Raw genomic sequence first — 26,374 nt, forward strand, 5'->3', positions numbered from 1 at the left:
TTACTCAGGCAACCTTGTTTGGGCAGAGTTGCCCTGCCCCCTGTGGCGGGAGGTGGGCTCAGCGGGAATCAGAAAAGACCCCAAATCACCAAGGAAATGTTGAAAAAGAAAAACAAAGCTGGGGGCATCACGTTGCCCGATTTCAAGCTATATTACAAAGCTGTGATCAACAAGACAGCATGGTACTGGCACAAAAACAGACATATAGACCAATGGAACAGAATAGAAAACCTAGATATGGACCCTCAACTCTATGGTCAAATAATCTTTGACAAAGCAGGAGAAAACATGCAATGGAAAAAAGACAGTCTCTTCAATAAATGATGCTGGGAAAATTGGACAGCCACATGCAGAAGAATGAAACTCGACCATTCCCTAACACCATTCACAAAGATAAACTCAAAGTGGATGAAAGACCTCAGTGTGAGACAGGAATCCATCAAAATCCTAGAGGAGAATATAGGCAGTAACCTCTTTGACATCGGCCACAGAAACTTCTTTCAAGATACATCTCCAAAAGCTAGTGAAACAAAAGCAAAAATCAACTTTTGGGACTTCATCAAGATAAAAAGCTTCTGCACAGCAAAGGAAACAGTCAACAAAACAAAGAGGCAACCCACAGAATGGGAGAAGGCATTTGCGAAATGACACTACAGATAAAGGGCTGGTATCCAAGATCTATAAAGAGCTTCTCAAACTCAACACCCAAAAAACAAATAATCAAGTCAAAAAGTGGGCAGAGGATATGAAAAGACACTTCTCTGAAGAAGACATACAAATGGCTAACAGACACATGAAAAAAGTGTTCATCATCATTAGCCATCAGGGAAATTCAAATCAAAACCACATTGAGATACGACCTTACACCAGTTAGAAAGGCAAAAATGGACAGGGAAAGAAGCAACAAATGTTGGAGAGGTTGTGGAGAAAGGGGAACCCTCTTACACTGTTGGTGGGAATGCAAGTTGGTACAGCCACTTTGGAAAACAGTGTGGAGTTTCCTCAAAAATTTAAAAAATAGAGCTACCCTATGACCCAGGAATTGCACTACTGGGTATTTACCCCAAAGACACAGATGTACAGAAAAGAAGGGCCATATGCACCCCAATGTTCATAGCAGCAATGTCCACAATAGCCAAACTGTGGAAAGAGCTGAGATGCCCTTCAACAGAGGAATGGATAAAGAAGATGTGGTCCATAGATACAATGGAATATTCCTCAGCCATCAGAAAGGATGAATACCCAACTTTTGCATCAACATGGATGAGACTGGAGGAGATTATGCTACGTGAAATAAGTCAAGCAGAGAAAGTCAGTTATCATATGGTTTCACTTATTTGTGGAACATAAGGAACAGCATGGAGGACATGAGGAGAAGGAAGGGAAAAATGAAGGGGGTGGGAATCAGAGGGAGAGATGAACCATGAGAGACTATGGACTCTGAGAAACAAACTGAGGGTTCTAGAGGGGAGGGGGGTGGGGGGATGGGTTAGCCCGGTGATGGGTATTAAGGAGGGCACGTACTGCATGGAGCACTGGGTGTTATACAAAAACAATGGATCGTGGATCACTACATCAAACACTAATGATGTAATGTATGGTGACTAACATAACATAATAAAATTAAAAAAAAAAAGAGCAGCAGTAGGATTGTTTCCCACAAATTGTCGACCCAGAAGCCCAATGGGGAGAAAAGCAAGAATTATGCAGATAGCTACAGAAAGATTAATCCCAATTAAGCTAAATTTGTGAGGGCTTATACATTTCAGTTCATAAGGCACAGTCTTGATGGGTTTTTATTAAGTGCTCTATCTCCTATTCCAGAAAAGGCATCCTGAGAACCAATGCTGAAGTTAATTCAGCTCTGATATTGTGATTGCTGTGCTGTTCCTTCTTTCACACCACATGTATCCATGCAGTAGGGTCGTGTGGAACATCTCTGACATTCTGTAGAATTAAAGAAGCTCCTCACATAGAGGGCTCCATTTAAAAAATGCTTTTTTTAACTATAAAAGAATAAGATAATTGCCTTTCTCTCTTACTATTTTATCTTTTCCTCTATTTTATAGATTTGAAAGACAACACACTTGCAAAATTAAGATCTAACATGCATGACTAACCTTATCAAAAGATCCCTTTTTTCAAAAAGACAAATATATATATATATATATAAACCAACCCCCAAATACTAAAACTTAGAACTGCTTTACACTTAAATAGCAATGTACACCATATAAACACATTCATAATCTTCATTGGTTGAAACAGTTCAAAGGTCCATTACTGGCTTTTCGTACCTGATAAGTCTCACAGCTCCTAAGAAGGCAAAAGAATTCTCATCCAACATATGTTGACTTGTGGAACCAAACAACCTGTCTATTTGGTTTCATTTTAGGACAAGTAGGAAGGCAAAGTAAAAGGTCTGGCAGTAGAATGTTCATCTAATCCATAATATGTTCTTGAAGTTTTGGCCATTGAGCTTTTATTCCGGTGAAGAAATGATTCACATCCCGATTATGGATATGGAGAAGTCTTCCAGAAGACATTCATTCATTAAGTCAAAACATATTTATCAAGGACCTAGCCCATGCTAGGTGCTGGGAAACAATATGGATAAGATATAGTCTCTGCCCTCCAAGAGCTTACAGTCTAGCAAGGCAAGAACTTTGAGGGACCAGCATGTTCAAAGGAAAACTCATCACGTGGGTCTGCCCTGTTCAGAAGGCAAGTTCAAGAAGCTGTGGGTGTATGTCTCTGGGATCCAGGACCTTGCTCAAATTTCATCAAGTCACATATCCAGGAGACTCAGATTATGTGCGTCTGGTAAAGTCTTAGCAACACATTTCCTGCCTCAGATTCCCATGAAAATGGCAAATTAGAGCCTAAGCTTTGAGAGATCAAGGAGACCAGGTGTAGGGACATTGTGAGCATCCAGCACAGATAAGCTTCTTGAGTGAGAAGCTGTGAGTCCCCAAGAGACTGGGCGGGGCGTGGGGGGGGGGAACGCTTCACCTGATGCTGGCTTATCTCTGGGATTTTGCTCTCCCTTGCAACACTGTGGTGGGAAGTATTCTGTTCACACCCCAAGCTGGCATGGCTCAATTACCTTGAGTTCTCCAAGTCACGAACAGCACATAGAAAATGCATCAACTCAAGCCAAGACAATAGAGAGATATGCTGAGAACTTAATATTCCAGCCTATTTAAGCAGGAACTGGGTGCCAAGAAACCGTCACTTTCAACAAATAGCACAATCTGTTAATTATCTGCAGAACGGTTCCAATCGGTACTCCCCAGATTTACTTACTACCTAGTAGAAATTGCTCATCGATGGGGAGGGTGCAGAAAGAGCCAAGGCCAATTTGGAGAAATGTGAGAAACTTGCAGGTTTAGGAAGGGTGAGCTCAGGGAAGGATCTAGCCCCCCTGGATGATGAACAGGCAAAGCCAGGGAAGAAAGAGCAGAGAGCAAATTAGCAGACGTCCCTAATAGCTCCACACATTCAGATGCACACAGACACACAAACATTCATGCGTTTACACCGATTCAGATATTTGGATGTTTAATTTGTTCTGAGTGAAACGTAGTAAAATGCTGGGAAAGCAAGGTGTGTCTTTTATGCAGCATGCTTTAGGTCTGTGTTGCTCATTGTTATTTCTCTCAGTTCCCTCCGTAACTGTTACTTGACAACACCAAATAACACCTCCGTGGAGGTGACCAAGCCAGGCAGAAATACAAATGGACTTGGTTGTACCTTCAGAAGATCATCTCACTAAGCTGCCATTCCAAGGTCACCATCCATAATAGGTCTCATTATAATCAGGACAAATTCTTAATTCTTACTTCCAACCTTCTGAATACATTACAAACACTTTGCAACCTCTGACTATGAATTGCTCACCTTTGCTGGGTAAGACACAATGGTAGGTGCTCCATTCGTTGAGGAGATTAGCTGTCTCCATTCCCGTATTATTGCTCAAGATAGAGAGGCAAAAGGGGGGAGAAAGCCAAGGACATGGGGAGCCAAAAAGAAAAGGTGCAAAAGGGATCTGGGTGTTCAAACCCATTTTCAAAGTGTCTACAGGCTCATGATCCTCCCAGCCTGCAGGGCCCAGTGACACCAGAACATCCCAGAACAATTCCACTGAAGAAATCCCCAACGTCTTACTGACAGTAGCTCCTGAGCTGAGCTTTCTGTTTCTCTTCCATCTACCTTTCTTTTCTCTGTCTTTAAAAAAAAAAAAAATCCTGTGGACACAAATCTAGGCAACACACCATTCACTTTGGGAGGAGTCCAGATAAGATGGGAAAGAGATTATCCAAAAGAGGAAAGATTTTCCCTGGATCTCTCTCTCTTCCCCCCCACCACCACGCCCCAATTCTTCTCTCAGCATTTCCTTTTGCAATGTAATTTTTACTCTGCTTTGTCATTCTAGTGAAATGTCTTCTATTATAATTCTTGTTATATTACTGTGTTTAATTTGTCTGACTTTGGCTCTCATCTGGGGTTCAGAACCTCTAGATTTCCCATTTCTAAAATTCCCATTGTCCCTAATATTTTAGAACTTAAAAATTGATTGACTTTGAAGTCTTGCTTTTACTTCACTCTAGGGACTGAAAGATCTACACATATTTTTGTTCTGAGAGTAAATCACCATCTTCATCTCAGCAGACTACATCAGTGGTTCTCTCAAGGACAATTTTGCCCCTCAAGGGAAATCTGGCAATGTCTGAAAATGTCACAACTTTGGGGATAAGAGTGCAACTGGCCTCCAGTGGGTAAAGGTCACGGATACTGCTAAACATCCCACAATGCACAAGACAGCCAAATAATGCACAACAAAGAATTACTCAGCCCAAAATGTCCATTTTGCTAATCGAGAATCGATGGGCTATAGGAATACAAAAGCAAACTCATCACCACCTCCTTTTTCCCATTTATTTTCAAACAATTGGGATTAAAAACAAGCAAGGCTAGAGCCTCTCTTAAATACCTAGAAGTGAGCAGAGATGGCATTTGAAGATTTTTTTTCCCCAGTCATCGAAGAGGGAGGGAGAGAGACAGCATTGGCATCAGGTAAATCATTCTTGAATGAGTAGAAAGCCTTCACCATTATTCTTGCTGATTTAAGCATTGCAAGTCATGTGATTACGCAGTGATTATAGTCCACTTGGATTTTGGAAGTCTTCATGCTCCACTCACTGGCTCCTAAAGGTCAAGTTAAACTTCCTTAAACTTCCCAGCATCCTTGGGTTCATCCTGTCAACCTGACACCTTGGAGTTCATCCTAGCAACCCCACCCACCTCTCCTGATGAGGCCACGTGGATGCTCATGCGCAGAGGACACATCACCTTCTCCTAATCATTTTGCATATAAAAACATTTAATGCCCTCTAATTTTTTTTTCTTTCTCTTAGCAAGAAGCACAAGGCTACAAATCCTGCTCTTCTTGCAGTGGAAAGGAACTTCACAATAGAGGCAAAAACAAATCACGACCACATACAGCATCATATATCACAGAAAACTGTGTACGTTTGTTCCCCATATAGGACATACTTCAAAGTAACAAAATAATTTTATCAACCGTAGTGTTCCTTCTTCCGATTAGAAGTGGATGTTTTTCCCCCTCAAGGTACATAAATATCAGAGAAAAGTAGTCTTTGGAATACTTATGTCCAGGAGCTCTTGGCTTGCTATCATTTGGGGAATGTTTGGGTTTGTGTTCAAAGTGTTGGCAGGTTCAGTTTTCATTTTCTCGCCATCCACGTGCGTTCTTCCCAAATTTATATACCAGCCTTCGTCCATCTACACGTTCCAGAATTTCTCTTTTGTAGTAATATCTGTAACAAAGGACATTGCATAAGGTGGCCGGTCAGACCAAGCCTGCCAGGGAATTAAGTGGTCACGGTCAGGACCGGAAACTCCTCACCTCATCGCTCGGCTGAGTTTTTCATAGGTCATGCTGCTGTTGTTCTTCTTTTTGCCCCATAGTTGAGCCACAGCCTCTGATTTCAAGAACCTGAAGATGCCCTCAGACCGGTCTTCCCACTTGATTAACCCTGGGTTCTTGTCTGGGTTCAGGAGGATATCACGGATGAATTCCCATAAGTGAGTCCCTCGTGGATCTGAGGGCAAGTTGGAAAAGGAGTTTATTAATGGCCTAAGTCACAGGAAAGAAGGGGGAGAGGAAGCATAGAGTTGCAACATCCTCCATCAGGGAGGACATACTCATTTTTTCCCCATCCACCAGCACAGTCAGATCACAGAATCACCAAATATTTTATCTTAAAAAAAAGGCATTTGAGAATGAACTAGCACAATTTTTCAGTTTATATATCAGGAAACTGAGACACAGAGAATTCAAGTGACTTGACCAAGATCACCCAATTAGCTAGTGGCAAAGCGAAGACCAAGGAATAAGTCTTAGACCTCCTATGCCAGGGGGAATCTCTTTTAATTACTGTTGATGAATTGCTCAGGATTCCTTGTCATCTGTCATTTCCTGGAAGAGCAAATTTCAACCACTTTTGTCTAGAACCTCAGCCCGAGTATAGCACTCTCACCCAGCAAGTGTGGTTCAGTCAAATGCACGTCAACAGGGCTCGAGAACTTTAACTCCTAGAATATACTGGGTCAGGGTCTGGTAGGAGTTGAGGGGGCCAATGTGACAATGAGGCAACTACTGTAATAAGATTAGCAACCAAATCCTACTTGACCCCCGCAAGACCTGCGCTACACAACACCTCCTCGCCATTTACTGCGCTACGTTCGTTCAATTCTGTGGAACGACATGTAACAATGTCCAAATGATTTCTTTCTGAGCCCTCCCCTCCATGTCTCTGAGAGTTACTATATTTTCATAAAGTCTTATTACTGGGGGAAAGACAACTTCCAAAGAGCACTGTTGAATATTAAGAGTAAACAGTCCTTTCTTGGATCAGTCACTCAACAAAGGTAGGAAAGCCAACAGCCAACAAAAGAAAAAAAGAATACATCTCCGCTTTTACTTCCCATCTTCTTTTCTCATCCATTTTTCTGGAGAGAGGGAAATTGCTAACCTCATGCCTGTCAGGTCTCATTCACTGGGTATCTCAGTTTTAGAACAAACAGCACAGCACAAGGAGGAAATATCCAGTGGATCTCCACTTTGAGAAACTGCAGAGGGGCTTACTTTGCCAGCGAGTGATGCCCCCACTGTCTCACCCTAAACAGGCTGAGGTAAAGAAGTGGAGGTGACAGGCAGAGGCAATATTTGTCTAAAACCTAGTGGCCTCCAGTTACACCGCCCTGAAGGGAAGGGACAACAGCCATCTGAAAGCCAGCCAACTTACTGTGCTTTTTGGTGTGGGCCTTTGCAGGGTGGTCTTGCTCCTTTTTCATCTCAGGTGACTCTGCTAAAAGGAACAATGAGAGCTGCTTAATTTACCCATTTCCTACAGTCATCATTGCCATTCATTCATCCACTCATTTAACCAGTATTTATTGAGCACCTACTACATGCCTGGCACTGTTTGCGTGTGTGGTATATGAGCAAAATAAAACAGAGATGAGAAATACCATGAAGAAAAATCTTGCAGGGTAAGAAATGGGGATAGAAATGTGAAGGTGGGAATAATTTGCAATTAAATATAAGGCGGTCACAGAGGACCTCTCACAGAAGGGGACCAGAGGATGTGAGGGAGACAGCCAGCTATGCAGAGAGCTTGCAGAAGAACCATCTATGAATAAGAATAGTAAATGCAAAGGCCCTGAGGTCAGTATGTGTTTGGTACATTCACAGAATAGAAGGAAACCAGCGTGACTGTGAACAAGGGGCAGAGGTTGAGATCAGTAAGGCTTTGTGGGACTCTTTTTGGATTTTAGCTTTTATTCTGAGAGAGATAGGAAGCCACTGAAGGAAATAGGTCATTGAAAGAAGGTGTGTGTGTGTGTGTGTGTGTGTGTGTGTGTTTTACATAATACAAAATGTAAACACTTATAACAAAGAAAAATGGCTTTTAAGCCAGAGGAGTGGCCTTTTTTGGCATGCAAAGTTACATTTTAATCAGTCTGACAAAGGGGCCATTGACTGGCCTGCACTCAGTACAGAGGGCCACCAGTGGACTATGGAAACACAGATTAGTTTAACAAATGATTCATTATGGTAACCCTTGTGAGTATCACCAAAGACAAGATGACAGAGGCAGATCTGGTGAAATAAAACTTCTTAAAAAGAAAAATAAATGGTCTAACAGTGTGCGTGCATGCGTGTGTGTGTGTGTGTGTGTGTGTGTGTGTGTGTGTGTGAATGGGTGCTTCAGGTGTCAGGAAGACCAAGGTAGAACTTACCAAAAAAATCTCTCAATCAGTAACCCAGCAATTTGAATACAGAGTAGTCCCTAAATGCAAGCCAATCCTGTTAAGAAACTGGGCCAGTAAAATGCATTTCTCAGTGCACAGTACATCAGGGCTTCCTAAGCTAGGGTTCACTGATCCCTGTGTGGCCTTCAAGGGCATTACGGATGGACTGAAACTGCACGCAAATGGAGAGGACCCAAGGCATTGGGTTGTGGAGAAACTGCCGGGAATGCTGAGTTGTGACGAGCTGGGTGCTCTTATAGGTGACCGTGTACATGGCATTGTACATGACCTTGTACATGTACAAGGCATTCATTTCCATTGTCAAGAGTGGTTCATGATTCAAAAAAGTTAGAATAACCATTAGCTCCTAAATAAAATGGTTAATACTGTTTATTGAGCACTTACTATGTACCATGCACCGTGCTACACTTTATACATGAATGACCTATTCACTTCACTCAAGAACCTTCTGAGGTGGCTACTATGATGATCCAAAGATCTGTGCAGGAGCTGAGACACAGAGAGGTCAGGTGACTTGTCTGAAGTCACACAGCCTGAAAGTGGAGCCACGATGTGAACACAACACAATTTGAATCCAGAGGCTTCGGTCACAACCACCACTCAGTGCCAATTCTAGAGACAATGGCACATAAGAGATTTCACAGAAGTCTTCCCTGCCAAGACTCAGGCTCAGGTCTCTAATGCTCAAGTTAGTGGGAAAAAGTAATTCCAACTCAACGATTCTGGATTTCCCAGCACGCGTGGACATGTACACGGTCACCTATAAGAGCACCCAGCTCGTCACAACTCAGCATTCCCGGCAGTTTCTCCGCAAGCCAAGGTAGAGAGAGGACAGGGATTTCATAAGCTCTGGTTAGCTGGGAAGCCTCTTCTTCAGGCCAAGAATCTCCCCTGGCATTGTGAGCAGGAGTGCCTGCACCTGACTTGGGTTTCTCTGAAATCTGGAAGGGCAAATTCGCAGGAAATGCAAGGAGACTCCACTCTCCCACCTTGAGGTTTCAGGGTGAGGTTGCAACATCCCATCAGGATGTGACAATATTGCGACAGGTCTGGCACTCACCCCGGTTTCCAAGTGATACATCACTCTGACAGGGCTGCGTTGTTCTGCAGACAAAGAGTGGCATTTACCCAGTAGGCCACAAGCAAAGCTCATTTTCCAATGGCATCCAGGAGGGATGCAGGGCCATTATTTCAGAGCCAGGGTTGAGTTCAGAAAAACCCAGGGGTTTCTCAGCTTATTGGCCTCCATCACTGTTTAAGGGTTCCAAGCTGATACAGAATTAGTTACTTTGGGGGCTAAGGTACCCTTGTGAATAAGACGGAAACCTTGGAGCCTCTCCCCAGAAACATGCACGTATGTGTACACTCATGAGAATCTGTAAACAACTTCAGGGGTTTAGGCTCACTTGACAAGTCCATGGACTCTAGACTTAAAGACCCCAGACCAGACAGACCATGAGGGAAGGTCCTCTGTGAGATGTCAGCCCTTTACCCAGCCTGGACTTCCATCCAGCTTCAAAGAAAAACCAAAAACAGAGAACAAAATAAATCCCCCAATAAAAATGTTTCCGTCATAACATGAAGGAATACGCAGCCAAAGGCAAAAGAAAACTCGGATATCTTCCAGCCTCCTCTTCCTGTCCCCAGTGTGTGTGGGCAAGCTGTGGAATCACGGACCTGCCTTCGCACTAAAGTCTTTTGATCTGAAACCTCACTTTAATACGATGGCCTCTCCCCTTGTGTCTTCCCCTCACCCTAAAATAAAAGTTAAAACCTTTGAAGTTAGCCATGTGGTTAAGTGATTCATTCTTGTAAAATAATGGCTTGCTCTGGGGAAGTTGTCCGGCTCAGCTTTCTCTCGCTCTGCTCCCAGGCACCTCAGGCCAAGGTCCAGTCTGGGCAAGGGGAGCACCGAGCCACAGGTTTATGACGCAAGTTCCAGAGTGTGACTTCAGCTAAGCCGCTTCGCAAGAAGCGAAGATTAGAAGCATTTGCATGTGATTCAGCTGTGAGCCATTTCTTTACGGGATATACAAATATCAGTGTTATAATAGACCATGCCACCCTAGCTCTAGGCTCAACAAGTCAGTGAATAAACACATCAGGCCCTAGTTGGCATGACTGGCTCGAGGACTATCGGGCAGATCAGGAACACTGGCAGCAGCCATTTTGTGAAATGGGCAGATGACAGAGGAATCAAAACAAAGCCCGCTTCCCCACCTGCGTTTATCACAGAGGGCATCAGTTTATGTGGAGCCTCGCCTTCGCTTGGCTTGTAACTTGCATTAAAACATAGAAAGACATTTAACTGCACTCAGTCTCATGGGAACTTGAAATCTAAAGACTCAGACGAATGACAAAGGTCCTTTTTTGGGGGGGGTGGTGTTCTGGTCCCATCCAGTAGAGACTACACCTTTCCAGAAGGAATAGACCCATGCAAGGCTGTAATTAACTATCCCTCTGGAGGGCTGGGGGATAGTTAATTACTCCAAAGAAGCTGCCAGCCCCAGACGCTGAGTGGATTCTATCAGTAATAATTCTGGTAGAGGTCCTGGATTGCTTCACCGTGTTACAAGCGAAGGATCAGAATGGGCGACAAAGGAATCCAGGATCAAGGGAGGTAAAGGAGTGCAGATCTGTAAAGCCCGTTTTAAGGATTATTCAAAAATGGAATAAGGGGACAGTGGGTTCCCTATTGCTGCAAATATGAAAGCAGAACTGGCCCCTATGGATTGTGAGATTCTAGAAGGTAAGTCAGGATACAGAAGAGAGAAGGGCGGCCAGGCTGTGAGGGCAGGAGAGCTAGGACTATGGCTTTTATGTTTTCCAGGCGCTTCAGGACCCCCGAGGCTCAGGAAGTGATCGATGCTAGTTTATTCTTAGCTGCAATCTTTTGCCATAAGCCAGAGACCCAACCGGAAGGACACGGGAGGCATCACCTTACAAGGTGTCAGAGGAAGTCAGAGTGTGACCGGGTGGTTTCCTCGGCTCTGAAACCCTCGGTCTTGACTGGGTGGCAATGACTGCTACAGAAATTTCCCCCTGATTGGCTCAGTTCCCCCAGAATGGCAAACCCACTGCAGAGCCTTTCCAGTATCTGATCTGTTTCCTAAGTTGAGCAAATACTGAGAGTGACACATAATGCTGCGCCCATTGGGGGAGGGGGGAAATCGAGAAATGAATTGGCCTCCGTCCTTAACCTCAATTCCAGAAGCACTGACACTGGCTCCCAGCCCTTCTTCATTCAGGGGGTTTGACCAGAACAAAACCTCAAACCTCATTATTTCAGTTCTTAAAAACACACTGAACAAAATCAAAAACAAGGGGAGGTTTTGGGGGAGGAGAGGCTGTGTGATTCCAAGTTCTTTCAAAAGCACACGTTTAAATCCCAGTTCTGAAGATGCCCCAACTTCAATTCCAGGAAAAGAGCAATCGCCTCATGACAAGTCTAAGCTCCAAATTTCATAGACCCAAGCAGTTTTACAAGTTCGCACCCAGGTCAAGGGACACCACGAAACCCTCTGTTCACCTCCCCAGTGCACTCACGCTCACAGGACACGTGCCAAAATGCCTCTTTGTAAGCAGAGGGGAAATTATCACCTGAAAGCCCCTCTCTGGACTCCCAACGGACCACCCCTGTCAGGGGAACCTTGACTAGGAGTCAAGGATAGCGCCCCCACCGGTTGCATCCAATTTTAACCAAACACAACTAACGTGAGCATAATTCATACAGTACAGGGGGTCTGACTAATCAGAGTCGCAATGAGCCATCAGGGTCAGGCTTAAAAGCTGATCTGTGATAGCCAGGGTTCTAGAAATTTCCAACAGCTACCCCACTACCCAGAGATCATCACTGCAGGTTCACTGACCTCTGAAGGCCACTTCTAAGGTATTCTTTCCCTAAAGTCAGACATAGTTTGTTGAAAATTAAATACAGCTTCTTCCGCCATAAGTATACCCAAGTCAAAACAGTTTTATCAGATAATTTCCTAAGAGCAAGCTTCTGCTGAAAGGAATTTTTGTTGTCACAAGAGAGTGACTTGGTTTCCCAAGAGACCAACACTTTTCCCAGAGGCTTCCTTGCTGGTCATTTTCAATGTACAAATATTGGCTGAAAAGCAGACCTTTTAAAAAGAGTAACTCCCTTCCTTTCCTAGTCTTTTAACAAGAAAGACTCCAGCAAAGTAGAAACGTAGGGTGTTGTAATTCTCATTAATTCTCGGTAAGCACTTGCAGGACCCACCCTCAGCCCCTGATGTCAGGACAACTTACCGACAGGAAGGTGACCCGTGCTTGTCATGGAGATCTGGGCCCGACAGAACGTCTTGCTGTCCAACAAATCTGCAGCAATGAAATGATAAATGACATTAAGAGCCCCTTCCTTACAACATAACTTTGTGGCTGTTATCAAACAGAATAAGAAGAATGTCAAAGGCCCATAAGTGTTGCGGAGTTAGTTACCTACTGTGCTACCATAGTTGGTGTCATATAAATAGTTTTCTTCTTTCCATGTGTTCATGATGGAAGGGTCTAGAAGAGACAGAAAATGGGAATGGTCAGCAATCATCTTTCCCTGGGTGATGAGTTTGCCCTTTCTAACTCACTGCTCATCAGAGAGGTGCTGGACCTCGTGGGTGGTCCTCAGAGAGAAGGGGTAAGATTCGGCTTCTGCCACATGCTACTTTATAAGAATGTTAACTCCTTTTTCTTCCAGCGTCCTAAGGGAAATGGGCTTTGTTATGGCCCCAACTCTGTGTGTTCTACACCTACTGCCTCTTTAGGGCAGTGAGGGAGTACTGTAGTGAGACCCTGTCCTAGGCCCATGCTTTGGCTTCCTGGGAATTTTCCCATAGCAGGGGGTGGGCTCAGGAGCCTGGCATCGTCTTGCATGCTGCTGTATAATCATCAGAATATTTTTACATTGGAAAAAGAAATTGTTAAGGCCAAATAATTCCTAATTAATGAGCGTAGTTTCCTAGAAATATCTTCCTAGGAGAATTAATGTTTCTTTCAGGAAAGTCTAGTCAGTCTTTATCACAGTGTCTTCATGGCTGAAATTTCAGAAGCTCCCCTTGCAGTTGGGTGACAGTCCCCTCCCTTCAGGATTTCTCCAATTAACATAAGGGGTGACACAAAATTCTCAAAATAAAACAGAGCAGAGGGCGAAGAGAGTGTCACCAAATCAAGCAAACAACTTTTCAGAGTGAGGTCCCATTGCCTCATCTTTGAGAAGAAGCGCGCTCCCTCTCCCCCCCCCCCACCCACCCCTGCAGCGTGCTGGGTAAGCATGTCTCACTCGTCAGATGTCAGATTCAGAGGAAACTGCCGTCCACCTACCCCAAATGAAGCCTCACTCCTACACAACCCCCACGTCTGGGCTGACCTCCAACAGAAGCCTTTTCTTTCCCGGCCAAGAGCTGTGAGACCTGGCGGGAGCTCTCACCTCGTCCCCACCGGGAACTTCCTGCCTTTCCCCCTCCTCACAGATGGAGGCTGCCCTCCGCCCCCCCCCCCCCCCCGCCGTCTGCGTTCTGAATTTCAGGGTCAGGATGGTAAGCCACTGGCCGAGTTTCATTTTGTTTTTATAGCATAAATAGTATAAAACCTGACTCACTGGCTAAGTCCTCCTGTTTGCGACATAGGGATTTAGCTGGTATTTTAACTAATAGCTACGTGTTTGGGCACCCCAAGCCCAATCTCTTGGGGTTACACCCTCTCTCCTCATTGGGTCACCTCGTACACCTGTTGTTGTCTCTGAAAACAAACTGAACCGAAAAGATTTGGGGGGTGTTGGCCCCTCTAAGAGCCTCTTCTCCCCTCCTCCCAGGGCGGACCTACTTCTCCACCCCTTGGCTCAGCTTTTCGGAACTGGCAACACGAGAATGTCTGGATGGTCAAGGAGGAATTACCGAGTTATTTGGGCTCTCTCCAATACCAGCTGGCTCCTCCAGTGGGTCTATCTGTCAGGTCCCGGTGGGAGTGGGGGTGGAGCCCCAGCCTCTGGGCCAAGTCCTGTGTCTGCCTCTAGGGCAGTCAGGCCCAGAGACACAGGCCCATCCGGACAACCCCTGGCCTCTGCAGGGTGGGAGGGAAAGGCAAGGCTAGGAAGACCTAGTTAACATGCTTAGCAGCTATTGTTTTTTCTTTAATAATGGTGACTAGCCCCTTATAAAAGAGTAAATAACTGCATGGGGCCAATTTCAGCCCCTAGCAACTCACAAATCACCCTGGGTCAAATTCTGTCCTTGGTGACTGGCACGCAAGCCTCAGGGAGGCCCGTGGCAACCTCTGCCATCCTACGTGGCTAACAATCTCACTGCTGTGGATGTGGGGAGTGGCCCTGGAGCAGCGTTGGCTGCCTGGTTTTATCAAGGCCGGGGGATGCTGGGGGACTTGCATAGCTCTCCCTGGACTGAGAGGTCATAGGCCAAAGTCAATATACAAGGAGCTCTGATGGGTGTGAGACCCTGGGGTACATTTCTCCAGGCAGTTACTGCCTGCCTCCCGCCCCCCACCCCCCCCATCCCCACCCCACAGGTCCACCGGGTCCCCAGGAGAAAGATTTGGAACAGAGAAAGGAGGACTGATTGGACCAGGGAAGGAGAACAAAAAATAAACATAGATCCTATGAGACTGCAGACCCTACTCAGAGCCCAGAATCGTGTCATTTGTCTAAAAGTGCACCTGAGGCAGGGAGTGGGTTCCGCAGCTGCTTTTGGATGTCCCCCAAGCCCTCTAGAAGCTACAGTAACTACAACAGCGAGTCTGTAGCTTCCTCCTTTTTGTGAAATGCACTCCCACTGAGGGAGGAGCGGGGAGGAGACACTGGACCTTTCTCTTCTCTCCCCTTGCTTCTCCTAACTTGGCCCAGCCCAAGGCCCTGACTCTCTTCATGTGAGAAGGAGGCCCACCCAGACTCTGCATTTTCCCCACCTCCTGGACCCGAGCCTAGATGATGCCCTCACCAGCAGCGGGAGGCACAGACGTATGGACAGCTTCAATCTAGATTGGAAATAGTTGGCATTCGCTGGTCCCCAAGGCAAGGAACAAGACTCATGGTGGGGTGGTCCACTGGAGACAGCCAGGCAAGAGGCGTCCCTTGGCTTTGTGCCAGAGCACTGGATTTGTCTTGCTCCCACACTCTCCTGACACCCTCCCAACGTCCTCCCCCGGGCTTGGCCTCCCAAGTTGGCTCCCTTTTTCTGCTGCTCCTCACCAGTTTGTTCTGTCTTGACAATGACATTGTGTGTGGACTGGAACAGGTCGCTGCTGCACTGGCCTGTGGAGGACAGATTGGGGAAGTCAGAGCCGGCCCACATGGAGCCAGAACTTAAACAAGTCCCGAAAGCTTCAACCGGGACGGAGCTGGCTTCTAGGGAGAGCTTCTGCCCATCCTGCCGTCTGTCCACCTCCGAATGTTTAGGCCACGGGGCTTCCCTCTCAGCGTCTACAAACTGGGGCCTGGAGTCCCTGGCCCGGAAAAGCAGGAGCTAGGGCGTCTACATCCAATGCAATTGTTGGGCCTTGTAGAGGGAAGCCATCCAGGACGGTGGAAATAGAACTTAAGAAGTCAGAAGGCCAGTTTTCCCACTGATGCCTGGCCTTTCCGGCTCTTGGTTAGCTCGTCTGTAGATGAAGGGGATTAAACCAGATAAAGTCAGTCAATGGCCTCTAAAGTGCTTTCCCTTACTAAACTTAGGATACAGAACGAAAACGAAAATCCCAGAGAAACCATTTTCACCAGCTTGATTCTTCTTTGATCTTAAATGTAATCAGATCTGTTTTGATTAGATCCAATCTGAGATACACCCAGATAAATGGAATAATTCTCCTCTTTTTTATGCCTTGCAACTCCTCTCTTGGTTCCATATATATATATATATTATGATATTTATATTATCAAATATAAAAGCATATATACACACACACATATGAATGCGCTTAGTATGTTTTTCCTCCCCAGACAGGTTATAAATATCTCAGGAGCAGAGGTCGTACCTTTAACCTCTCTGACCTTCGGGTTTCCCATCTGTAAAATGGGTACATGTTTATTTTTTCATAAGGTCATTAAATGAATCAATTTACTTACAGTATAAATAAACACTCAGTGAATATAAGCTAATAGAATGTCTACAAAAAGACAAACAATGAAACAAAGGAAAGAAATCTGGTCATTAGGCACTCAGAGGCACCGACAGCATGCAGTGGGGCCGAAGAAGTTATGGAAGGTCAAAGACGGAAGGTCAAAGATGGCCACCACACCACCTCTTTGCTCTCTGCCTCCCAAGCCTTTCTGCCTCAGGCTTCAATCAGGGCAAAGCTTTAAAGGAGTGGATCTAATTGAAGGTAGGGAGGTAAATATATTTACATCTTCAAGTGTAAGTCTGCTCCTTCTGAAGATTCCTGGGGGTTATTTATAGAGCCTTGTTTGGTTTGGTTCTAGTTAAAAGAAAAATGAGCAACCATCTCTGTGAGGCGGATGGGAAGAAGGGAGTGCCCGGGAGCTGAATGAGGTCATCCAAAATGGCCACCTCAGCTGCCAGCTTTGCAGCCAGATCCTGGGTCCTCCTTAGCATTGATGCAGCTGTCAGGGTCTGAATCTGGTTCATAGCCCAGGACCTCCTGCTTCCCGAAGTTCCAGCTACCTGCCCAAACACAGGTTCTGCTGAGACAGACATGCCCGTTCTGACGTGGACAGCCCAGCTCACTATTCCTATGTAATATTACTGTCTCCCAAGATGCCCGCAGCTCCCAGAAGAACTCTTTTTACCAGCATTGTCAGGAGAACCTTAGGTCAGTGTCAAAGACATTCTGCAAGACGGGTTGTTTGCCCTATCGTGTCTTGGAAGCCAGGAGAGAATGTGCGTGAAGAGACTATCACCGATGGACAGCATTTGAGGTGGTGGCTTGCCTCTGCTCTAGGTGGGGCCTCAAGAGAGACACATTCAGGGCCCTAGGGCAGCACTAATTCCAGAAATCACTGCAGAAACATCCTACACGTGTCCAGGCCATTAGTTCTAACCCTTTCTCTCTCTCTCTCTCTCTCTCTCTCTTTTTTTTTTTTTTGAGTTTTTGACTGACTCTTGAAATATTGAGAGCCTTCTCCTCCCCAAAACAAACATAGACCTAATTAATTCTCCATCACTTCTTACCGCGTGTAGGTCCCATTTTAGGAACCTCGGTCTAGAAGTTTAAAGAAAATAAAAAGGGCCCATGTTGATCTTAACAAGCAAGTGATTGGGAGTTAGACTATCCCAACATGTTTGGGGCGGGGGGGGGGGCGGGACGTGGGGAAAGAAGAAAAGGCTTTCTGAGAGCAAGTTTTCTGTGAATACCCAGCGAGCCTTTGTCTCCTGAAAAATTAACCAGAAGGAGAAATGCAATTACCTTGGGTTCCTGTGAGATTGGACACGCCTGGAACCCCAGATTCGTGCCTGTTCTCTAGCCTCCTCTCTCCTTCCCTCCCTCGGGAAACAGTAATTCGGAGGTGAGACCCACCCCCCCCCCTTGGAAGTCCTGGACAAGGAACCTCCCAGCAGGGTAGAGAGAGATAATCACCATTCCACTTGAGGTGCTGCAGGTTGCTGTAGAGAAGCTGACCCGCCGTCCCCGCTGCCCGCGTGAACTCCTGCAGACTCATGCTGCAGAGGTGCTCGCCATTGACATCGAACTCCTGGAAAGGGATGCAGCTGGCGTCCAGCTGGTTGGTGTCCAGGAGGTGCTGGAGCCACTCCCACACCTGGTACTTGGTCCAGTACTGAGGATGGATTTCATGCCACTGGCCTCCGAAAAACCCGCTGGAAACTGAAAAACAGGAGGGACCCATGTCCCGTGAGTGACCCGTGGTTCTTCCGGGACATAATCTCAGACGTGGGAGGCACCGCTCGGCTGCCAGGTGTCGGCACAACTGCAGCTGGTGGACGTCAGTGTGGGGGTTGAAGTATGAGACAGGCTCTAGAGAGGAGGCTCTCAGAAATGTGCCTCCCTGCCTCTTCACGTCCTCCTTAGAATAGTACTTATCCCTGGGCGCTTCATGAGGACACAGACCTGAAATGCTCTGAGATCATGAGTGCATCCCCGCCTCCTGCAAAGTACCGTGAAGGCTAACACATCGCTACAGTGTCATCAACTTATTAGCCTATTGTCCACTCCCACACGGTTTCCTTCCTCTCTTTTCTCTCTCGCATTTTTAACTCTCTCTTACACACACACACACACACACACACACACACACACACACACACCACATACATACATAAGCCCAAATTCAGACCATTTTCAAGAGTAAGAGTCTTTTTCTCTATGATGCCTTTTCTCCTCCCCAGAGTGGTCCAGCTTAGTCGCCTGCTAACTGTGCTGATCTACCCCAGCCCCACACTGGTTATTACAGCCGCTATGACTCACTTCCCTACTCAGCTACCTTCGGGAGCTTCCCATTATTCACTGAAATTAGCTACAAAATCGCCAAGCCAGGCATTGAGGCTCTTCGATAACTTATCCAAGTGACCCCATCACTTCTGCCTTTTTTCTCTGGTGTTCTTTCAGTCTGGTTTGTATCCTGCCAGTCATTACCTACTGAACACTTAGCCAGCTTGCAGACTCTGGCCACCCCATAAAGCCATCATAGACCACTCCCCCCCAAAAAAATTATTATTCAGGGCTTGATGTCCCCTGAATCTCCAACAGATGTGTTTGGCACTTCTCCTAATGGCTTTTGTCATGTTCTGCTTTACTTTACACATTTCTAGGTTCTGTCTTATTCTCCTTTTTTAAATTGTAAACTCAAGGTCATGGAGTCATGGTCATCTTTGCAACTCCTACAAAAACGACCTCAGAGACTATGCCATCGTAGGTGCTCTCTGTATATTTCTTTGGTGGAATCTGTTCCTGAAGAAGAGATAATGTAGCAATCTAGAAGAGTTTGAGGTGCATTCACAAGATGGTTAAATTAAATATCAGAGAAGTCAAGTTCACCCAAGCCAATAAATATTGCTGAACTGGATGGGCTGAATTTCTACATATGTGACTCTCCTGTGCTCACTTCAGAGAAAATCACAAAGTCAGCCCAAAGTCCTGGGAGGAGATGGAGACGAGAGAGCCATCCTCTGGGGACATGGTAATGGGGCTGAGATCTTACAGTCCCCTTGAAAACAGAGGTCAAAGGGAGGAACTCTCATCCAGGAAAGATGAGGGGCAGGGACTAGGGGAAGACACTACTGTAGCCCACCAAGCTGAAGCAGGGAAATCCAACTGAACATGACATACAAATATTTCCACTAACTGAATAATGGACCGACAGGAGAAAACAGAGTGCGTGAAAACTGTCCCTATTTTTTTTTCTTCGAAGTCATGTTAGATCAGTACTTCTCAAACTCTAATGTGATTGTTAATCACCAGGGAATGGTTATTCAAATGCAGATTTAAATTCCATAGATCTGGGGTGAGGCCTGAGTTTCTGCATTCCTGACAAGCTTCCACATGATGATGTTGATGATGATAATGATAATGATAATGATGATGATGATGGTCCTTGAATACAGTTTGAGTGGCAAGGAGCTAAAGAGCTCCAAAGGTTTGAGTCCCATAATGGCTCTTACCTAGCCTCAACACCCCCAGAGAGGCTGAAGGGGGAATGTTTCCAACCCAGTCCCACTTGTGCTCAGCCCCTCTGAATCCATCCCCTGCTTCCAGACCTTAGGAGCACCAACAGGAGGAGATGGACGTCATTATAGGCACAAAGGTGAGTGCCATGGGTCACAACTACCACTCACAGTGTATGCTTCACTCGTCATACATCATGGCCAGACAAAAGCAGCCCTAAACCCTCTGCTTGGGGCCTGGAGGGGAAGCCAATTGTGGTGGGGAACAGGGGCAAGGATTGGAACAATCTAGTCCAAAAATTTCATTACATAGAAATATTCCCAAATATACAAACACATGGAATTTCGACTGGATATTTCCATGTCCCTCCATCCGTGTCCCTCCAATTTTTTGGTGTCTCACAAAAACAGCTATTTAAGGATGGAATATATTTCTGTGGCTCCCTGAGGCTTTGATCTTTTTTTCCAAAATAATGATACGACTATGACAGTACAACTCTGAGTTTGCCAACAAGAGAACATAACTCTCAATACCCCGACAACAAGCCTCTCTAATTCCTCTCCCAACTTCACATGATCCAGACTAAAGGACAGTTCCCAATATTGTATCCTGAGAACCTGGGAGAACCAGAGGATTTTGTCTCAAATCGACTAGGAGATTCTACCATCTGCCAGGGGACTCATCGGATTCCCAAAGTTTTAGGAGAAGACATGAAAATCCTACAAGGTCAGCTCTTGTCTATTGATCAACTGACCTCCCTCGCCCCATCAGTCATGATCAGGAACTGGGCCTTCTTTGGGGCCTCTGGAAGTTAAAACATACCAGTGGCACCCAAATTCTACTCCCTGCTAAACACACTGCCCCAGCTTTCTCCAAAGCACACAGGAGGAATGCTGCCATGATCCAGGGCCCAGACTGGGGACACCGAAGGCTTTCCAGTCTGATGAAACTTCCTACCCTACTTGGAACCCTCCTTTGAGGTCCTCACAAGGAATCTGAGGCCTGCCACAGAAAAGTTCACTGCCCAGAAAGGACAGCAGTTCTGTGATAGGTGACCAGGGAAGATCACCTGACCATGCTTCCCAGCCTTATTTGACTAGGGTTCCGGACTGAAAGGGGGTGGAGCCACACTTGCTCTTTGGAGAATACAACCTTCCATTATCCTCCGCCTCCTGCTTTGCAGACTCTGCTTACCGACAAGCCATCTTCCTTTCTCAGGAGAAGCAAGAGCAGCTTGGCCTCTTGCAAGGAGATTAGCAGCAAGTATGGGGCGGGAGAGGGCCTAGAGCTCCTTAAACCCACCGCAGTCTGATGCACAGCAGTCTGCCTAGACCTAACACCTTCACAGTGGGGTGTGGGGCCTAATTCGGCAACATCTGAATTCCATTTGCTTCTACGGTAAGCAGTGGGCTTGATTCCCAAACCCTCTACTGAGCCCCAGCAGCAGGCCCTCCCTTTTCTGATCAAGGGCTCTAAATTAAAGCACCTAAGGGAGGCACATGGTCTCCTAAAAAATCTCTCCCTTTGAAACAGAAAGAATAAGCTGCTATAAGCCTGTCTTCCTTAAGTTACATGCTTCTGCACAACACACATGCGCGCGCACACACACACACACACACACACACACACACCTTTCTCAATATCCTGTCTTAATATCCCAGCCAAATGCTGTTAAAAGCATCAACAGGTGGCCTTCCCTTTGAGCATATCTTCTAGCACTTTCTCTGCCAGTCTGCCTTGAATATTGGGAAGAAACAATGGAAAATCTCCAAAGGGCTTCTGTCTGGAGCCCCAAGAGCCCATTGGGACCTCCAGCATGAAGTGCTTTCCATTTTCCCTCGTCCCCACGCGCCTGCTGAATAAAACCTGTATTTTTCAAACATGAAGTTGGGAAACGAAGCCTAATTAAAGCAGAGGGAAAAGCCCTGGGGCAGGGGGGAGGGTAGTGACACTGACACCTATTTGGTCCCCTTACCATTGCACGTGGAGTAGCCGTCTGTCCAGGTTGGCTGCTGGTGGAGGAGACTGTTGCTGGGGTTGAGATTCATTACACCACTTCCTTCCAGAATCATGATCTGTAAGGGGATCAAACAGTTCGCTCAGTCAGGGCGTCCTGGACAAATGTCATTTGAGAGCACAGATCATAGAGTTAATTCGGAAAGAAAAAGAAGGGGAAAAAAAGAATTTGTCCTTCCATCCATTACCTCCAAAGCGTGTTACCACAGCGCTTTCAGTAAAAGCAAAACTTACTGGCAATTAAAAATTTCCAGGTTCACCTTTCATATGCATGAGGCAAGTTTTTACAGCCACCCATTCATAAATGAATAATCTCTGATCAGGAATGAGGCAGGAGGAAAATGCAATACCTGCTCACAGGGCGAGTCTGGCCAGCAGCCACGATTTTTTTTTTTCTTTTTTACAAAAGTGAAAATGCCAAAGAGATTTTGTGTAAAGTGGAATTGCAATCAATAAAAATCCAAGCCGGTAGCGGCCAACTCCCAGCATCTGTGCAGGAACTCAGATCTGAAACCAGGCGTTCACAATCCCCCACAACGGAGTGGCCCTGCACTCAGACACCTAGCCAAGCTTCCTTAGTGCAGACATCTGCCACAGGCCACGGCCACGGCCACATCTCAGAGGACTTCAGTCCGATGTCCCTAAAGTGCCTCCAGTGTTTGGCTCCATAATAACATCAGGGATCGGTCAGTTTCTCGGACAAGACCCTGCCCCTCTCCTTCCTTCCTGGTAAAAATTCTGACAAGATTTCTCTCTCCTTTCGGAGCCCCGGAGAATACCAGAGGCTTCGAAGCGGACCTGAAAGTGACTTTCTCCTCTCATTTTCTCAGGAAAGGACACAGGGGAAGAGCCTTTCTCACATGGGACTGTTTGGATTTTTTGAAACGTAAAAATGTTACACTTTAGAAATAGTCACCTCCATCCTCCAGCGTTTATATTGTTCCCGACCCTGAGGCTGGCCACCCTCCTCCTTTCAGACTCAAGCCCTAAAAGTGTGTTCAATCATTCAAAAGAAGAGTTGCCTATTTCCAAGAGGGGATTGAGCATCCCCCAGGGCCTGTGAAGATAACTTGCTCTTTCTAAAATGTTGGGATGGAGAGGAGGTAACCTTATAGCAGCAGCTCATGGAAATTTTTCTGCCTGTTTTGGGGAAATCTTGTATCTTTGGGTGTTACCAATGTCCCCAGGATTGAAATTGGTCAAGCAGAGCAGTTCCAGCCTCCAAACCCCGTCCCCTAACTTAGCTCCTATTTCTCTGGTTCTGGGTAGGGCTTCAGAGGGGAGAAGAGGGGTCTGGAAGAGGCATAAACATTCATTCGTGTATTGATTTATTCAACAAATACTTACCCGCCCTACAATGGGCTGGGTACTGTTGTAGGGACCGGGGACGGAGCAGGGACTAGGAGTCAAGCTAGGCCCAACAGAACATTTGGGAGGATTATTAACATCATCGTGGTTGTTTTGCCAATAATTGGGCCTGAATCCAGCCTAAGTAGAAAGTAGAGAAGGAAAGATGGGACCCCAGGAGACCCCGGGCCGGGAAGAGGGCAGAGACGGGTTCTGTGTGGTGGAACCATATATGTGAGCTTCAAAGCCAGAAAGAGCAGGCTCAGTTCCAAGCTCTACCCCTTACCAGCTGGTTAGTATTAACTCACACAAGTCACTACTGTCTCTGAACCTGCTTCCTCACATGCAGAATGCAAGTCACTGTCCCTACTGTGTGCGTTGGTGGGAGGTTCAATGAGTTTCTATACCTGGAGCGTTCTGCACGAAGTGAGGCTCGGCTATACGGCAGGTGTGTTGAGGAGGAGAGTCGCTCCCCGTCTGGTAACCCAAACCACAAACTATCTTGGGCCTCATTTTCCCCCGTACAAAAATTCAAAGATGGTGACTACTTCGATTTTTCTGTTCCCCATCCAGAAACCTCTTTGCTTCTCACTCCGAGAGAAGGAAGACCAACCCAAGCCAAACCTTCCTCTCCTTTTTCCCATCGAGGTTTCTAGAACACTTGCCCTCAGCTAAGCAATCCGATGGGGGACTCCAGGGCAAAAGAAACCCTGCAGGTCCCCAGAGGGGTGGCTGGGGGAGGGAAGGGGCATGGCCCGGTCTCCTGTTTGCTCAAGGCTGGGCTTGTTCTTCGCCCGCATTTGCTCAACCACAAGAAGTAGAAAGGTTACTGTTTAACCCTGAAAGAGCTGAAACTCAGAGCCCAGCCCATCTGCACAGAGGAGGGATCGGCCCTTCAGCCTGGGGTTGGGGGCTGGGGAAGGCTTCCCTGAAATGCTTTCGGAAGGGTTTGCCTGCAGGGCTGTTTCCAAGCGGCCATTCAGTGGGAGCAAGACCAGCCCTGGGCCAACCCCCAGCTGCTCCTCAGCCAGGGTTTCTGTTCCCCCCTTCTTCCCCCGAACCTAGAAGGCAGGTTGGTATGAGGGCTAAGGACCCCAGCTTTGGATTTGGGTTGAGGTGGGCTCAGATCCTAGGTCCCCTGCTTGCCGTGCATGACGTCGAGCCAGTTGCAAGCCTGTGTAGCCCCCAGAACGTTCTGATCCTCACTTTCCCCAGCTATAAAATGAGAACAACCCCAAACAACCCCAAAGGGTTGAATCAAATGAGGTCATGCGTGTGGAAAGCTCTGCAGGTAATGACAAGGAATTCAATAAATGTCGCAGGACAGCACGGCCTAGTTCTCCACTTGTGACCAAACGCCCGCAAGCCCCTTCCCTTGGGGTAGGTTATCTTTTCTCTCTGTGATCTCCTGAAGGCGCCCAGAACTACTCTCAACCCACAGAGAAGCCTTTAGGACGAGGATGCCCCGGCTGCCCCATCACCCCAGGCCCCCCAAGAGACTGGCCTATGCGCATGAGCACTGCTCCCTTCTGGAACCCCCTCTGCTAGAGAAAGCTGCCAGCTAAGCAAGGGGCCCTTTTTTACAGGACACAGTAAATGGTTACTACTCGTAAAAGAGTTTATGTGTCTTAACCCTTACTGAGTCAGAGTTCACTGGAGCTCATGCAGGCTCGTGAGAAAAGAAGGTCAGCGTCTCTAACCACCGTGGCCCTGCACGGCTGGTGCCCCGGGGGTGGGCGCAGAAGGCCCGGGGCCAGCGTCGCTGAGAGCCTCTCCCCCAGTCTTACTCCCTGGGAGGTCCCGCTCCTCAGGTGGAAAATGAGGACACTTGCCCCCCACCGACAGCCTCCCAAGCGTCTTGAAGAGATCAAATGAGATAATAGATAATAAATGTCCCTTGAGAATTGTAAAAAAGCATTATTATAACCAGCTCACCCACACTCCCATATACTCATGTATACTTTCTATGGCGCATAGAGATTACTTTATGGGGTATAAAAAGCAATCCTTTTAATTACAAAGTAGGGGGACTTTTTTAAAGCTCCTCTGTAAGCTTTGCAGTTCACCATCAGCATAGCTTTTATTGTTTCTTGAAAAAAAAGTATCACGTAGATACAGGTGGAGACTTTGGAACCTTTGAGGTCTGGGTTAGAATCCAGACTCCCCATCCGTAAGCCATGTGACGGCCTTGAGTGTGATAACCTTTCCAAACTCAGTTTCTTCTCTGGCCTTCAAGGGGGCATGGAAGGGAATGTCGACATCCTGGTTAAAGGATGAATAACCTACTGGATTTAAAGATGTCTAGTCCAGCACGGCACACATGTTCTCCATCAGAAATCAGTTTCTTTCCCTTTCTTTAAATGCCAATTCTGAAGGTGTTTCCCTGACACATTTAGCTTCTTCCCAAGACTGCAAGAAGTAAATTCAGTGCCTCAGTAAGAATGGTTCCACCTTTTGAGTCAAAAGCAAGCAGAGAAAAGAACCCCCGTCTCCTCTTCTCTAGCTAAAGGGGGGATTCTGGCAATGATCCTTGGCCACGTGCTCAGGGTGAGAAGCCGACTTTCTCAGCGTCTGCGAGACTGACATCCTGGGCTGGGAGGGGTCTGTGGCTGTCCTGGGCATCACAGGACGGTGGCTGCCTCCCTGGACTCTAGACACTATATGCCAGACACAATCCCCTCCAGGCCCCTCCCCCCGAAACATCCCCTGGGGCCAAATCACCCCCAGTGGCGAACACTGGTTAAAAGAGAGCCTGTGGATGCCGCAGGCTTTGATCACGCTGGCGTGGTGACCTTGGGCTGTCCCCTAGCTTTTCTGAGCTGCCCAAGCCTCTCCTGGGAGACAGGCATGGCATTAGGAACTACCGCAGAGGTTTGCTAGAGGATTAAAAAGGACAAGGGGCTTTAAAATCCCCCAGTGCAGTGCTTGGTACAAATAAAGAATAATTGCCTCATAAGTGGGGTGAAAAAAAATGCACTGGGCATGCGGGCCACCTTTGTGTCTTCCTAGGTGCTGTGCATTCTGGGAATATAGCAGACATTTATTCCAA

At 46.6% G+C, this 26,374-nt stretch overlaps 1 protein-coding gene across 4 annotated transcripts in view; it reads right to left on the reverse strand.

The window, feature by feature from the left end:
• Positions 1-1,482: 1,482 nt before the first annotated feature.
• EHF (ETS homologous factor) overlaps positions 1,483-26,374 on the reverse strand; it is a 41,202-nt gene continuing 16,310 nt past the window's right edge. For 2 of the 4 annotated variants that reach the window (XM_025878850.2, XM_073904773.1), the window contains exons 2-9: positions 21,938-22,037; positions 17,920-18,165; positions 15,578-15,640; positions 12,823-12,891; positions 12,634-12,702; positions 7,332-7,394; positions 5,930-6,125; positions 1,484-5,840 (exon numbers count right to left, since the gene is read on the reverse strand). In XM_025878850.2, the coding sequence (XP_025734635.1) occupies positions 5,741-5,840; positions 5,930-6,125; positions 7,332-7,394; positions 12,634-12,702; positions 12,823-12,891; positions 15,578-15,640; positions 17,920-18,165; positions 21,938-22,034 (903 nt within the window). In that variant the 5' untranslated portion in view covers positions 22,035-22,037 and the 3' untranslated portion in view covers positions 1,484-5,740. Of the gene's footprint in view, positions 5,841-5,929; positions 6,126-7,331; positions 7,395-12,633; positions 12,703-12,822; positions 12,892-15,577; positions 15,641-17,919; positions 18,166-21,937; positions 22,038-22,166; positions 22,186-26,374 lie in introns of those variants that run through there. The other 2 variants (XM_073904774.1, XM_073904775.1) reach the window with 2 other exon arrangements.

Source organism: Callorhinus ursinus, unplaced genomic scaffold, assembly GCF_003265705.2.
Source record: "Callorhinus ursinus isolate GAN/ISIS: 27379988/994484 unplaced genomic scaffold, GSC_fseal_2.0 scaffold21, whole genome shotgun sequence".
Taxonomy (NCBI): domain Eukaryota; kingdom Metazoa; phylum Chordata; class Mammalia; order Carnivora; family Otariidae; genus Callorhinus; species Callorhinus ursinus.